The following is a 13,699-nucleotide window of genomic DNA, read 5'->3' as shown; positions in this document are numbered from 1 at the left end:
ACAAGCGCCGGGTATATCAGAACAAAAACCCAAAATGCTTTTTTTATAGGTTCGATCACAGAAGATCGAAGTCATCCAACTTCTCACGGTAACGCAAGATGTTGCGCTTGATCTTACTGGAATCAACCCAGGTGACGAAATCCTCCATGTTGCGGGTAACCAAGAAAGCGGGATCATTGACGACCTCTGTACCAACACGGACATGGCCCTGCTCAATGAAAGTAGTAGCCTAACAAAAAAGGGAAAAAAAGTCAGCATTCCATTGCATAAATCCACCCTGAACCAGATCCCCACACCGCAACTTACAGCCTTAATAGTCTCAACCATGCCAGAGCGCACCATGAAGACAGCCAATCGGCGACGGCACAGCGCAGAAACTGTAACCTCGCGCTCGACCTTGGAGAGACCAGCGCCCTGCTCACGGGACTGCTTCAGGATTCCCATGCGCCACAGCTTCTCCAGCAGCTCGGATTCGAGCTTCTTGCGCAGCGGATCCGCATCCGGATCCAGTTGGGAGAGCTTGTGTGCGAGCTGGCGCAGAGAACCGCAGAGCGCGTTGTATTTGCGGTAGTCCATTGGGTCTTGGAGGAGGTATCTTTGCCGGATTTCATGTTCGCGGTGGTTGCCGTCCGACTTGTAGTTGTGGAAGTCGACCTTCCGGAGAAGTCTGCAGGGGGTTTAGATTAGCTATTGGTCTTTCGTGGTATTGTGAAGCTTTGAAGCTTTGAAGATATTGGATGGGACCGGGTTGAGATTTCTGGGGCCGAGATTTCTGGGGCCGGAATTTCAGATGCGGACGTACTTCTTCTCGTGGTGCTTGAGTTCACGGACCATTGCGGCAGTTGTTTCGGCTAGATGATATTAAACCGAAAAATAGATCGAGAATGACTGAGCAGAGCGAGGACGTTGTGTCTCCAAAAGAGTCGTTGCGATAACAAAAAAATCAAGGCGGTCGATTTCTGCAGGTCGATCTCGCACACCGCCCGCCTTTCCCCAGCCGCCAACATCTCCCCACGGCTACTTCTTATCAACATTGGCTGATCTGAATGCAAAATGGAGAATACAGCTGATACGCCAAGTAAGATGTCAGGCCGTCCTCGGGTGGACATTGAGCCGTACAAAGCGGAAATCATTGGCCTGTATGAAAAGAAAATGAAGAGTGACGACATTTGCAAGCACCTGAAGAGGCAGCATGATATTCAGATCTCCGCGCGTACTCTGACCAAACGCCTACAGCTATGGGGCGTCAAGAAAGTCAAGGAAAACAATTCCTCCAATCCCGCACTGCACGCCCGCATAAAGAACCTTTTTTTCGACGTGGGTCTGACCGACCAAGAGATCGTTACCGTTCTACACGACGAGGGCTACGATGTCTCCAACCGCACGCTCCGTAGACTTCGTCACCAACTCGGCATCCGACTCCGCCTTGACTCGCCCACACAGCAACAAGCACAGGTCCAGGAAATCCTCGACGCTCTGACCGAGGAAATGGATAAGGGGACCATTGAGGGATATGGAAAGGAACTACTGCACAACCACTTCCGAAGCAAGGGGTACGTCTTCGCCCGAGATCGTCTCTACAGTGTCTATCGCATGCTGCGCCCGGATACAGTGGAACGCCGCACGAGCGATGTGCCCCGGCGTCCTCCCCCGCCAAAGGTTCTAGCCGGCCCTAATCTGACATGGCACGTGAATGGGTACTCAAAGTTAGCCAATTTCGGGTTCCGGATTCATGCAGAGCTTGACTCATATTCTCGATATGTTCTCTGGATTCATGTTGGCGTGGATGCGCACACGGCCGTGGGTGTTCTCAAAAACCATCTTGAGACTGTTGCTTCTAAAAATCGACAACCACGCACTCTTCGATCTGACCTTGAGTCCGAGGTCCCTCTTCTAGCCGATGCTCACTTTGCGCTACGTCGCGTCACTGAGCCGGATGTCCAGCGTGAGCAGTGCTGTGCACCCGGACGAGCCACAGATACCCACCGGATTGAATCCTGGTGGGCCCAGCTTGCTAAATCAGTAGTAACACTTTACAATGTTAGTCAAGTTTCAACTTTCACAGGTTCCTTCTACATCCAATCGCAGAATACTAACCTGAATTAGAACTATTTCCGCGAACTTCATAACGAAGGCCTCTTCTCATCAACAGTAATCCCCGAACAAGTCGCTCTCTTCGCAATCTACATGCCCACTCTCCGCTCCCACATCAAATCCTACGTGCAAACCTGGAACATGCACAATATCCGCAAACAAACAGATCACCCAGAGCGCACCCCCGGAAAACCCTATATGAACTACCATCACCCGCCCAAGGGCGTAGAGAACTTCGGCCTCCCAGCCGACGTCCCAATGCTGCAGGCCATGCAACAAAATCACACCGATTACGATACAGAGCAATATCTACCACCAGACACCCTGCATTGGTGTGAGGAGCAACTCCAGCAGCTAGGCTTTGATCCTCGTAAACCGCCTGCTCGGCTGCCTGGTGACCTCCAGCCGTTCCGCTCAGTTTACTTGGCCCTGCGCGAGCGTGCGTGGCACCATGAGCGGTCCGGGGCTGAACCGAAGTTGGCAGTTTGTGCAGCTCCTGGTCAGGGCTTACGGGGTTATTTCCCCTCGGGGTCTGCACGGTAGATATTTCAAGGTTGATGAACATAATGAATAACGAATGCAAGGTATAGGGTTTGGATGAGCCATGTTTAATGCAAGCACGGCATTTTGCTACTATTAATATGTCGGAACGGACTTTTTTCTATTCGCATAGAACGACTCGATTGAATAGATTCAAAGTATCTCATTTATTACCTCTTAATCTTAAAATATTCTAAGATGAAAGGTATGTAGAAAACGTCCGTACACATTCTGTTAATCACCGAATCTAGTCTCTAACAGCATAAGAGCCTGGGAAAAAAAAAACTCTGTGGGGAAAAAAAAAGGTTAAATAATCATATCTCGTAACAAGGCGTCAGACATGAGAGCAATAAATCATGAGAGCCCAGCGCAAAGCAATATCAAAAGCAAACCCTAAGAAACCCTCAAAAAAAAAGAGACAAAAAGATCGCTCAGGAAGATCTAGAACCAGATCCTCCTGCAATCAAACGACTCCTGCCTGCAATCTTCTCACTCAAAGCCCTAATATTCTCCGCCCCCATAATATCAAGCAAAGACACCTCAGCCTTAAGCTCCTTAACAATCCACGCCCGGAACTCCATAGCAACAAGTGAGTCAATACCCCCAAAGCCGAAGCGCTGCGCATCAAGTTCCGAAGAGGGAATAGCAAGCAGCGAAGCAAGTCTCTCAACAATCCCATCGGACACAACAACCACAGCACCCTCGAAGCCAGAAACCGCCGACAAAAGCGCAGCAGTGCTAACAGTCTTCTGCTGAGAGACCTCGCGACTCTTCGCAGTCGCCGTGTTCCGGAAGTGCGTGAACATCGAGTAATTCAGGTACGTGGGCAGCGGCACGCCGTTCTGCCGACACATCTCTGCAGTCGGTAGACCGAGGACGAGTTGCGAGCGCGATGATGCATTACCGCCGTCCTGCTGATCGCGGATGAGGAAGTCGACTGTTGAGTGGACTTCTTCTTCGCGGAGAAGCTCGAATAATGTTGCTGTGTGCGTGCGCATCGAGCTTCGGTTCTCGGCTACCCATCCCACATTGGATACACTGCCCAGGTTGATGCTGGCGGCCTGCATGCCTTTTGAGACCCGGTATGCAGCCAGTGCGTCTTGGAAGGTGTTGCCTGCGGCGTAATTAGATTGTCCGCGGTTACCGAAGATGCCTGCCACTGAGGAGAGCATGATGAAGAAGTCCATGTTATCTGGTAGGACTGTGTGCAGGTTCCAGGAGCCTTGAACTTTGGGTCTGATGGCTGCTTGCCAGTCTTCGAAGGAGATTCCGGCGAAGGCGCCGTCCTGGAATTATGTTAGCTTTTGTATGTCTAGTAATTTGAGGACTGTGGACTTACCCGTAGGACCATAGATCCCTGAATGCATCCTTTGATAGGAGGTAGATTGGGAAAGGCCTCTGCGGACAATTGTTGGAGGGTGGAGACATCGGCCACATCGCAGACTAGCGAATGGACTTTGCATCCCATTCTGTCGAGATCGGCAATCAACTCCATCTTCTCTGGGCTCGAAGCTGATGAGCGAGATAGGATAATCAGGCTTTTTGCGCCGCGAGATGCCATCCATCGTGCTAAACTGCGACCCAAGCCTCCGTAGCCACCGGCAAGGACGTATGAGGCGTGCGGGTCAAAGTGACATGGCCAGAGTGGTCGTGGGACGACAGGTACCATGTTAGATGGATTGGGTGCGATCACAACCTTTGCTACTTCTCCGCTCTGCGCAGCCCGAATACCCTCTTTGATTTGGGTGAAGTCCATGACAGTTGTTATTCGAAGTTGGCGGATCTTGCCTTCAGAATACAATCTCAGTGCCTCTGTCAGCAGAAGACGAACTGATTTTGGTTGATGCTGAGCCAGTAAAGGAATGTCGACAGTGTGGACGCTCACATTTCGAGCTAAGGAGGCTAGCTCGACTGTAGTATCAGCTCGTAGATCCCGATTCGACACATCAACAAATGTCCCAAATGGAGCAAGGCATGAGATTGATCCCCGGAGTGCCTCGCCGCTTATTGTGTTGAAAACTACATCAACCCCAGCATTCTGTGTGCACCGCATGATACCCTTGACGAAGCTCAGATCTCTCCTAGAGAAGATACGGTCTTGAGAGATACCATAGTCAGAGACAAGCAAATCACGTTCTTCAACCGTTCCCACAGTAGCGTAGATTGTAGCTCCGATCATCTGGGCATATTGAATGGCCGCTTGACTGATATCCGTTGCACTGGTGTAGATCAAGATAGCATTTTCCGGTGCCAGATGAGCTATCTCCCCGAGTCCTTGGATCGCTGTCGCGTATGCCCAAGCTAAACCGGCTACGACCTCGAATGAGATCTCATCGGGGATTCTCACGAGCTGCCGCTGATCAGCTCGACCGTGTGTTCGGACACAACCACCCTTTTCGTCACCCGAGATGTAGATGACTCTGTCACCCAGGGCTGGGCCTTTGACTTTCGGTCCAACCTTGCTCACAACACCAGCAATCTCATTCGCGAGGCGGCCGGCGGAAGCACCCGAAGAGAGACCAATTGCTCGGATCTCGACCTCGACCTCGGTGTCTTTATGCGGTTCTTCATGCTGCGCATCAATGACCCAGTGGTATTCCCCGGTGCTAACAGCAGTCTCCTGCAACTCAATGGTAGTATCATAATCACCGAGGCGTTGAAGTTGAGGAGCTTGCTGAGAGGACTGCGCAGCAAGGAACTGATCCGCGGCCTCCCACTCGTTCAAACGGCCAATGTGTATAAGACCATTCTGCAACATGTACTCAGCGTGGCGATCGTTCTCCGGCTTGTTCACGAATTGCCGCTTGACAATCTTGCCAATAGCTGTAGCAAGTATCTTTGGGGAAGTGTTTTCTGACTCCGCCTCTGTCAGGGTGACGATATTTGAGCCATCTGCATCCCGCTCCCATCGCACAGTTCGGAGAAGGCCAAGGCTCATACTTGCGTGCGGCTGAGTGGTTGGATCGCAGGTCACCCATAGTAAATTCTGGCTTTCGATGAGCATTTTCTTGAGTGTGCCGTATTCCGCTTCGCTCATATCGAACAGATAAGGAGACTCCAAGTCCATCAGTGATATACAAACTGCATCCGACAAGACGGAGTTTCCCACTTCTTCCGGCCCCTTCACGAGAATAGTCGTGTATCCCAGTTCCGACAGAAGCCCTTGGAGGTTCTCAATGACCTGCTCAGCTTTTGATGTGCCGAGCGTAAGGATAACCGCAGTATTCAATGAATCCTCCTTGGGAGTTTCTATGGCAGAAGAAACCAAAATGCTCTGCCATGTCAAATCTGGATCATTTGAACTGGGATACTCGACATCAATGCCCGAGAATCCCGCTTTCAGCAGCAGGGGATTCCATTCTGTGGCCGGGATATAGGGACACCACTGACGGCACGGCTCATCACCCAGCCACCACCCAGCAAGCTGGCCGAAAACAAGTGGATACCAAAGGAAATCCTGTCGGATGCCCTCCTGCATAACAAGCTGACCACCCGGCTTCAGCAGAGATCGAAGGTTCTGCAGTACGTTCTGTAGGTTTGCAGTGGCGTGAATAACATTGCCAGCGAATATCAGGTCATATGCCCCCAGCTGAAGTCCCTGATCGACAGGGCTTCGCTCGATATTGAGCGATTGGAAGTTCATGATATCAGACCATGATTGGAAACGCTGCTTTGCTTTCTCGAAGAAGCCGGATGAGATATCGGTGAATGTGTAGCTAGCAATGTTGCCTTTGCTCTTTGCAAGGTCTGGTGAGAGAACGGCCAGGACTTCAGCAGTGAAGCTGCCCGTGCCACCACCTATCTCGAGGATGTTCAGCTCGGAATGCTGGTGCCGAAGTAGAGACAAGTGACTCTTTAAATGCTGCGGCAGGTTATATAAGTGGAGGCCTTCCTTGTACACCTGTTCCATTACGGCGTCTTGACCGAACATGAGATGTAGCGGATCAGTCTTCTGGCGCACAACTTGGGCAATATTGCGGCCCATTCGGGCTGTGATGGCACCTTCGGCGCTATGGGCCTCGATTTCCTTGCCAATGGCTTCCTTGAAAGCCTCATTCTGAAATGCTTCCTTGAATTCGCTGTAGGGCAGATGGATTATTTGATTTCTCTCGAGCAAGCCTTGCATATGCTCCATCCAGTCAAAGAATCTTTGCATGTGCAAGTCGAATTTCATAACATCAATGTCCTTGAGCTCCTCCAGTGCATCCATGACATAGAGCATTGTTGCAAGCTGAAGACGCTTCACCCAATATAGAGCCTCTGTATCATTGGTAGCATCGAGAGAGGTCACTGCACAGGCCGATTTTGAGTCGAGGAAATGGACGTCGGGCTTGTATTCAATCGCGCTACACAGTTTGCGCTCATTACTTCCAGCAAGACCAGACTCCAGTGGAGTGAGCTCGATACCGTCCATTCGGATGCGCTGTGTGTTTGTTCCCTCGTCCAGCATTTGGATCTGGCCCTCGAATTTATCAGATCCAACCATGGATACGGTTGCATGTCCTGTGAATTTATGGGCTGGCGCTGAATTCAGATCTGCTGAAACCCAGACATCGCGTATGAAAGTTGGCAGTCTGATCTGATCCAGAGTGGACTTGTTAGTAAAGTCGAGAACAGCCGCGATCATCAAGTGGATCATGCTATCCATTGTGGCAGGGTGGATGAGATGAGAATGTAGATACTGCTTTGGCATAGACTGTGCGATGTCTGGGACCGTCACTGATCCAACAACTTTACCAAGCCCGTGCCCACTTGCGCGAACGTCTGTAAGGTTCCGGAACAAAGGACCGAAATTGAGGCCGGATGTTTGGAGGTTGTTGTATGTGGATTTGAAGGGCATGGATTTGGTACATGTCTCATTTGTGTGGAGAAGTTCAGATTCCCATGCTCGGCCTTCTTCTTCTGCTTCGCGGCCATTGTCCACTGGGTCAAAGGCTGTTTCGAGGTCGACGGTGATGTTGCCAATGCAGTGTTCTGTCCACTCGCCACTTGATGCATTATAGGAAGTTATTTGGAACCGCCGCCACGTTCGCGACGACGCTAAGGAGTCTTCGACAGTTGACATTGCCAAAGAGACTTCAATTCCTTCTTTGGTATCAGGTACGATCAACGCTCTTCGGATGTTGACTTTGCGCAGCTCGAAACCGGTGATCTTTGCCTCGCCGGCCAACTGCCTCGATGCTTCAATCGCCATGATCAGATACCCCACGCCAGGGTAGACATAGTTGCCAGTAACCTAAGCCATGTTAATAATTGAAGCTATCTAGTCGACGATTTTGGACTTACCATGTGATCCCTTAGCCAGGGGTTCTCGTTCAATCGGACAAAATGCCTCCATCTGGGAGCAGTAGGATTCCAATCCGTAATTGGGGCACCAAAAAGGTCATGACGAGGGAACTTCCGGGTTCGAAGATTCTTGCTCATTCGACTCTCAAATAGAATCTTCTCGGTATGCTTGAAGCTGTACGGTGGCAGGTCCACCAAAAGTCTAGGCCGCCTTCTTGCCTTAGATCTAGAAGCTTGGTTCACAGCATGAAAATCTAGCTCACATCCACTTGAAGCTAGAAATCCAACTGTAGTGATTAGAGTGTTAAGGCTGGGATCTGTCCGTTTGAGAACGGCCAAGTACTTGAATTCCAACTTTGGGCTCTTCAAAGCTAGTGTCTCTTTGATGGCACTCTGAAGGGTGGAGTGAGGCCCTATTTCCACGATAAGGCGCAAAGAATTGGTGGAATCGGTGGAACCATTGCTGGAAATTGGTCTTGAGGTCATTGCAACCAACCCGCTTGTGAAAAGAACAGGGGAAACCATATTATCCACCCAATATTGAGCAGGTAGATGATGTTCTTCAACTTGCTGCCCCGTGACAGTGGAAAACATATGCACTGGGCGTGGGGCTGCCAGCCTCCTTCCATAAGGTAGTGTTCCCATCAGGCGAAGGTAATCCTGGGCAATCGCATGCATGTGGGCTGAGTGATAAGCATTCTTGACATTCAACTTTCGAGCAAAGATGCTATCAGCATCGAGAATATTCTTCAGGCAGTCAATCATAGCGTCATCTCCAGACACAGTGTTGTTCTTGGGGCTATTGCGGCAGGCGATGATGAGCTCCCCGGTGTTGTCCTTTTTCACAGAGTCCAGATATGGCTGTAGTTGTGATGCACCCAGACCCACAGCCATCATCGCTCCATTTGCGGAAAGCTGCTTAGATGATACGTATCCACGGAAGTATGCAACCTTCCAGGCGCCTTCGCGGGACAGTTTGCCAGAGCAGTAAGCGGCAGCTATCTCCCCGGATGAGTGACCCGTTACACGTTTTGGGAATATTTCCCAGCTAGCCAAGAGATCCACGAGCGCAATTTGCAAAACCGTGCACAATGGATGAGCGATTTCGGGTAAGTTGACTCGGGGTGTCTCTCTTTCAGTCAGGAGTTCGTCTGTAATACGTTAGTCGAGCACATTCAGAAAAAGAGGCAACGTAAATAAATACCAAGTAGCGACCACGGACTCCCGAGTCTGCGGATATACTCCGATGCTTCCTCCACAGATTCTTGGAAAACGGGATAGATCATGAGCTCTCGACCCATGGCCTGGTATTGAGCTCCCTGACCAGTGAAAACGAATTCAACCTCTGGCACTCTGGTGTTTCTGGCTGGCTTCGCAAAATTTGATTCCGACAGGTTCCATGCGAGCTCTTTGACCGAGGATGCCATGACGAAACTCTTCCAAAGGAACTGGGATCGTTTCTTTGACAGGGTGAATGAGAGATCATCAAGGAGATGGTCAGGGAGAACGGACTGTGTCGTTCTCCGGTTCAAGTACTTGGCGAATTCACCTGCGTTCCGCTTGACGCCATCTTCGTCGAAAGCTGAGAGCAAGAACACCTTTGGTTTCTCGACTAAGCTGGTGTATGTTGACGAAGTGAATGTGGGTGATGCACAAAAAACATCGCTTGTGGGTGTGTCCACAAATTTGTTCTCTTGCCCAAGATGGTCGCTGTCATCGAGTGAATCTGTCACAATATCATTTGGCTCATTTCCTGATCGGGACAGGGCCAAGAGTCGGCTCTTGATTTTCTGGGTTGTGGGGACAGTAGATGTGGTGCGGTGGGCACCTGTAAGACGACGGTCATTGAGATAGTGGTAAGCATCATCAAGAATGCAGTGAGCATTCGTGCCACCAATTCCAAATGAATTAACAGATACTCTTCGCAGCCCCGATGATGGCCATGGAAGAGCCTCAGTAGGGAATGCAATGTCCCAGTCCACTGCGGGAATGGAAGGATTTGTCTGCTTCATATCAAAGTTCGCAGGAATGATCCCAGACTCGAGGGTTAAAATAGATTTGATAATGCTTGCCACACCTGAGCCACCCTCCAGGTGCCCAATAGAGGACTTGATGGCCCCGACGTACAAAGGAGTCTCTCTGCGACATTTGAATGCTCTCGCAAGAGCACCCGCTTCGATTGGGTCACCGGTGCTTGTTCCTGTGCCATGGGCTTCAACAAATCTTGTTTGTTCGAGATCCAGACCAGCTCTCCAGTAGACCTCACGGATTAATCTTTCTTGAGCATCTGCGCTGGGAACTGTGATTCCCGGCGTGCGGCCATCCTGGTTGACTCCGGTCTCCCGAATAACCGCACGAATGGTATCTCCGTCTCTGATGGCAGCACTCAAAGGCTTCACTACAACTGTACCCACGCCTTCGCCTCGTGCATAGCCTTCGGCACGGGAGTCAAAGCTGAAAGACCGCCCTTGAGGTCCCAACAAACCATGGTGGCTCATCCCGATGGATTCCACGGGATTTTCAAGAATGCTCACGCCACTGACGACAGCCTTAATTATCATCAATATATTAGCATGAGAAGACTTCTTTCAAACACAAATAACGTACCATGCTCGTCTCTCTAGCGCGTAAGCTCTGTACAGCGAGATGCAAAGCCACCAAGCTGCTAGAACAAGCCGTGTCGATGGTCATGCTAGGTCCTTTGAAGTCAAAGAACCAGCTAACACGGTTGGACAGAATGGCATTGGTAACACCTGTGGGCTTGTATTTCAAAGTGGTTTCCGGGTCTGAATTGAGGATACCAAGGTAGTCATGGTTGAATCCACTGACAAAAACCGATGTGTTGGAGCCAACAGCACCGGTCAATGGAATTCCTGCATTTTCCAAGGCGTGGTAGACATTTTCCAGTACCAGCCGCTGCTGCGGATCCAATGTCAAGAGCTCATTCTTGGTGATATTGAAGAAGGAGCCATCGAAGTAGGCGGGGTCTTCTGAGAGGTAATGACCTCCTTGGACATGGAACTACAGATAGATATTATTAGTTAACAAATTGTTTGCCATGGCGAGATTGGTCTGTTATGGTTCGGATATGACTTACTGTTCCACCATGCTCAGGGTCAGGATGATAGAAGGCGTCTGAGTTGAAGCGTTCTTTGGGTATCGATGACCACGTCGAGCGGGCCTGTAGGAGAAGTTCCCACAGACTTTCAGTAGTCGTTGCTTGCTGCGGAAAGCGGGTGGCTAGACCAACGATAGCGATTGGTTCCAGGGCATCAGAGGGTATGACTTTATCGCCACTAGAGCCACTTGCTAGCGAGAGGGGACGCATCTTCCGATGCCAATGAGGGATGGGTCGTTGATATGTCAATAGATCTGTTTATCGAAGAGATGCAGAGTAGATGAAGAGATATTAAGTGGAAATATGAAGAGGAGGTATGAAAAAACAAGTCCAAAAGCTGAAAGAGTAAAGATTGAGATGACTGAAGACAGAGTGGTGATATAAGATAATTGAGGATTGAGATGAGATGAGGATTTTGATGGCAAACACTACTGCGTACCTCCTCCAATATATCAACCTCGACACGGAACCATACTAGCAGAGGCATAGAAGGCTAAGAAAAACGAGATACGCGCGAAGGAGGCAAAAGCACCGTTGGGAACCCGAGGTTGGCAGTCTAGTGGGCACGAGCATTTCTACTGATCTTCGCGAGTTTCCTATCTTGGTTGCGTTCATTAAAAGAAGTGGATAGCAGGCTCGTTGGCGATTTGGAATGTCTAGGGCCTCTAGGGTCGTTATTCCTGTATGTACTTTGTACTTCCTTTCAACGGTTAACAGCAAATCTACACAATATACAAGCATGATTGGCCTACGCATGGATGTATCTTGAAAATTATGAAGTATTCATGTACTAATCTTTCAAGTGGAGCCATTGTCGCACGAATATCCTCCCAATTAAACAAATAAATAGGAATTTTCGGATGCCACGGGTTTCCTATGGCAATAATAGGCGTCTATAGATATTTCCAGATGCAGATGGCTACATATATACAAACCCTATACATACCGAACCAGCAGGTCGGCTGCAAGGTCATCAAATCCGAGATGCTGGGCCTGTGGGGAGATGCATTGCCGTTACTAGAACCTGCAGCCAACGTTTGTCGATCGCTGTCAAATTCGGCTTTTTGGTATTTTTTTGCGCTAGAACGGTAGAATATGCACTGCTGATTGGTTACCCTGATACCAGGACCATGTAGATGCGAGCTTCCCATTCGTCCATTTGCCCTAGAAACTTCTGGGGAATATTAAATCCAACAGCCCGTTTTATTTTCCCGGTATTTCTGCAGATGATCGGCCACATGTTAATATGGGGGCTTATATATAACATATGTAGCATCCTTTATTGTAGTGAACCCCTTTATCTATTCAAAGCTATACAGTTCGTTGTGAACAAAAAGGCAAGATGGGCAGAAGTTGATGAATCCGATTTACTTTGACTTCAGCTATAACAACCCCGCTAGTGAACATACCTAAAAATTGTAAAAGTATCAAAGTACTAAACATCTAATCATAATACAATAAATCAAATGATGATATTAAATCGTAAAAATAGCCACAGTCCCACACCGCAACCCACCATAGCCAATCCATCTGTCTGAATCCCTTCAGCCCCGGGGACCTTACTGTTTAAGGAAAGAGATAACACCAAGCAGCGTGGCCAGAGAACATGCTCTCATGGTCTAAGAGCTCCACAGCTGTAGAGGTCAAAGAAAAACTCGTAACTTTCTTTGATGCCCTATGCATACTAAATGCCGCCCCGCGAAAAGAGATGCTACAACATACATCAATCTATCAAACTTTGGATATGTTGACCAACTCTTTTCTGACGGCATATTCATTGGTGCTTCCATGTGCGGACCTTCGCAACTCCTATCGTTCCATGACACTATCGCCCCGGAAGGCAACCAATATCTTTCCGGCTTGGATCCCGGATCCGCGTGCCCTTAGCTCGTCCGCAAAGTCTGTTCATAGCCGCATCTAGACGCAACCTCCTCAACGTGGGCAATATGCATTGGCTAATTCTTTCATTTGGTCTACATTGCTCTGCTATAGGTTCACGTAGTGGGGTTTCCCAAAATTATGGGTAGCGCATGGTGCACACGCATACGACAACCGGCGTACGGCGTCCATATGGACGCACTAAGATAGAGGCTAGCACTGTAGTTTGGGATGCGATGCCGGCAAATGGTTTTCTGGAAAATGACCCCATCACATGGTACGAATTATGTGTTGTAGTCTATTCTAGTCTATATACGAGGCTTGTAGATCCTCAAGTAGTTCGTGCGATGTGTAGTGACTGTCTATCCTTGCTTATATTGTACGTTGATGGGCTATCTAATAGGTTGAAACTTCGGGGTTTGTAGGTGATTTTTGGGAGTATTTACTTCGTGTAGTTCGGGATAGTGTCTGCGGAGAAAGTTTCTATTTCAACTTTGGCTTGATGAGTGAAACCTTGATACAAATTGATTGCACTTTACTCCCATCCCCGGTCCGTTTGGGCGTCTCTAGGAATTGTATCGGTGAGAGAAAGATGTGTATTTCTGTTATTGCTCTTACCTAGATATAGTACCTCTTGAAGATTTCCACAAAGCAACAATATACGTAGACCAACCCTGTTCATAGAATAAACCATATCTAATTGTAATAACTAAGAACACCCCCCAAATCTACAAAATCCAAACAGAGCCTGTATCCGCGAAGGGATGCTTCTAGACGTGTTTG

General features: G+C 49.1%; 3 protein-coding genes across 3 annotated transcripts; 1 reads left to right on the top strand and 2 right to left on the bottom strand.

Annotated features, from left to right (window-relative positions):
• Positions 1-55: 55 nt before the first annotated feature.
• Positions 56-834, bottom strand: PEX2_046240 (snoRNA-binding rRNA-processing protein IMP3; the record flags this gene model as incomplete). The annotated part of the gene is made up of 3 exons (XM_016741899.1): positions 56-208; positions 307-667; positions 803-834. The coding sequence occupies 3 exons, from the start codon at positions 832-834 to the stop codon at positions 56-58; spliced, it is 546 nt and encodes a 181-aa protein (XP_016603129.1).
• A 219-nt stretch (positions 835-1,053) lies between these two features.
• Positions 1,054-2,637, top strand: PEX2_046230 (uncharacterized protein; the record flags this gene model as incomplete). Its single annotated transcript, XM_016741898.1, has 2 exons — positions 1,054-2,040; positions 2,107-2,637. 2 exons carry the CDS (start codon positions 1,054-1,056, stop codon positions 2,635-2,637), a joined length of 1,518 nt encoding a protein of 505 aa, XP_016603128.1.
• A 428-nt stretch (positions 2,638-3,065) lies between these two features.
• Positions 3,066-11,248, bottom strand: PEX2_046220 (type I polyketide synthase; the record flags this gene model as incomplete). The annotated part of the gene is made up of 6 exons (XM_016741897.1): positions 3,066-3,920; positions 3,974-7,870; positions 7,921-9,071; positions 9,125-10,469; positions 10,528-10,941; positions 11,018-11,248. 6 exons carry the CDS (start codon positions 11,246-11,248, stop codon positions 3,066-3,068), a joined length of 7,893 nt encoding a protein of 2,630 aa, XP_016603127.1.
• Positions 11,249-13,699: the final 2,451 nt, after the last annotated feature.

This window comes from Penicillium expansum, assembly GCF_000769745.1.
Source record: "Penicillium expansum strain MD-8 chromosome Unknown contig147, whole genome shotgun sequence".
NCBI lineage: Eukaryota > Fungi > Ascomycota > Eurotiomycetes > Eurotiales > Aspergillaceae > Penicillium > Penicillium expansum.
The sequence above is the reverse complement of the archived record's forward strand: the minus strand, read 5'-3'. Positions and strand labels throughout refer to the sequence as shown.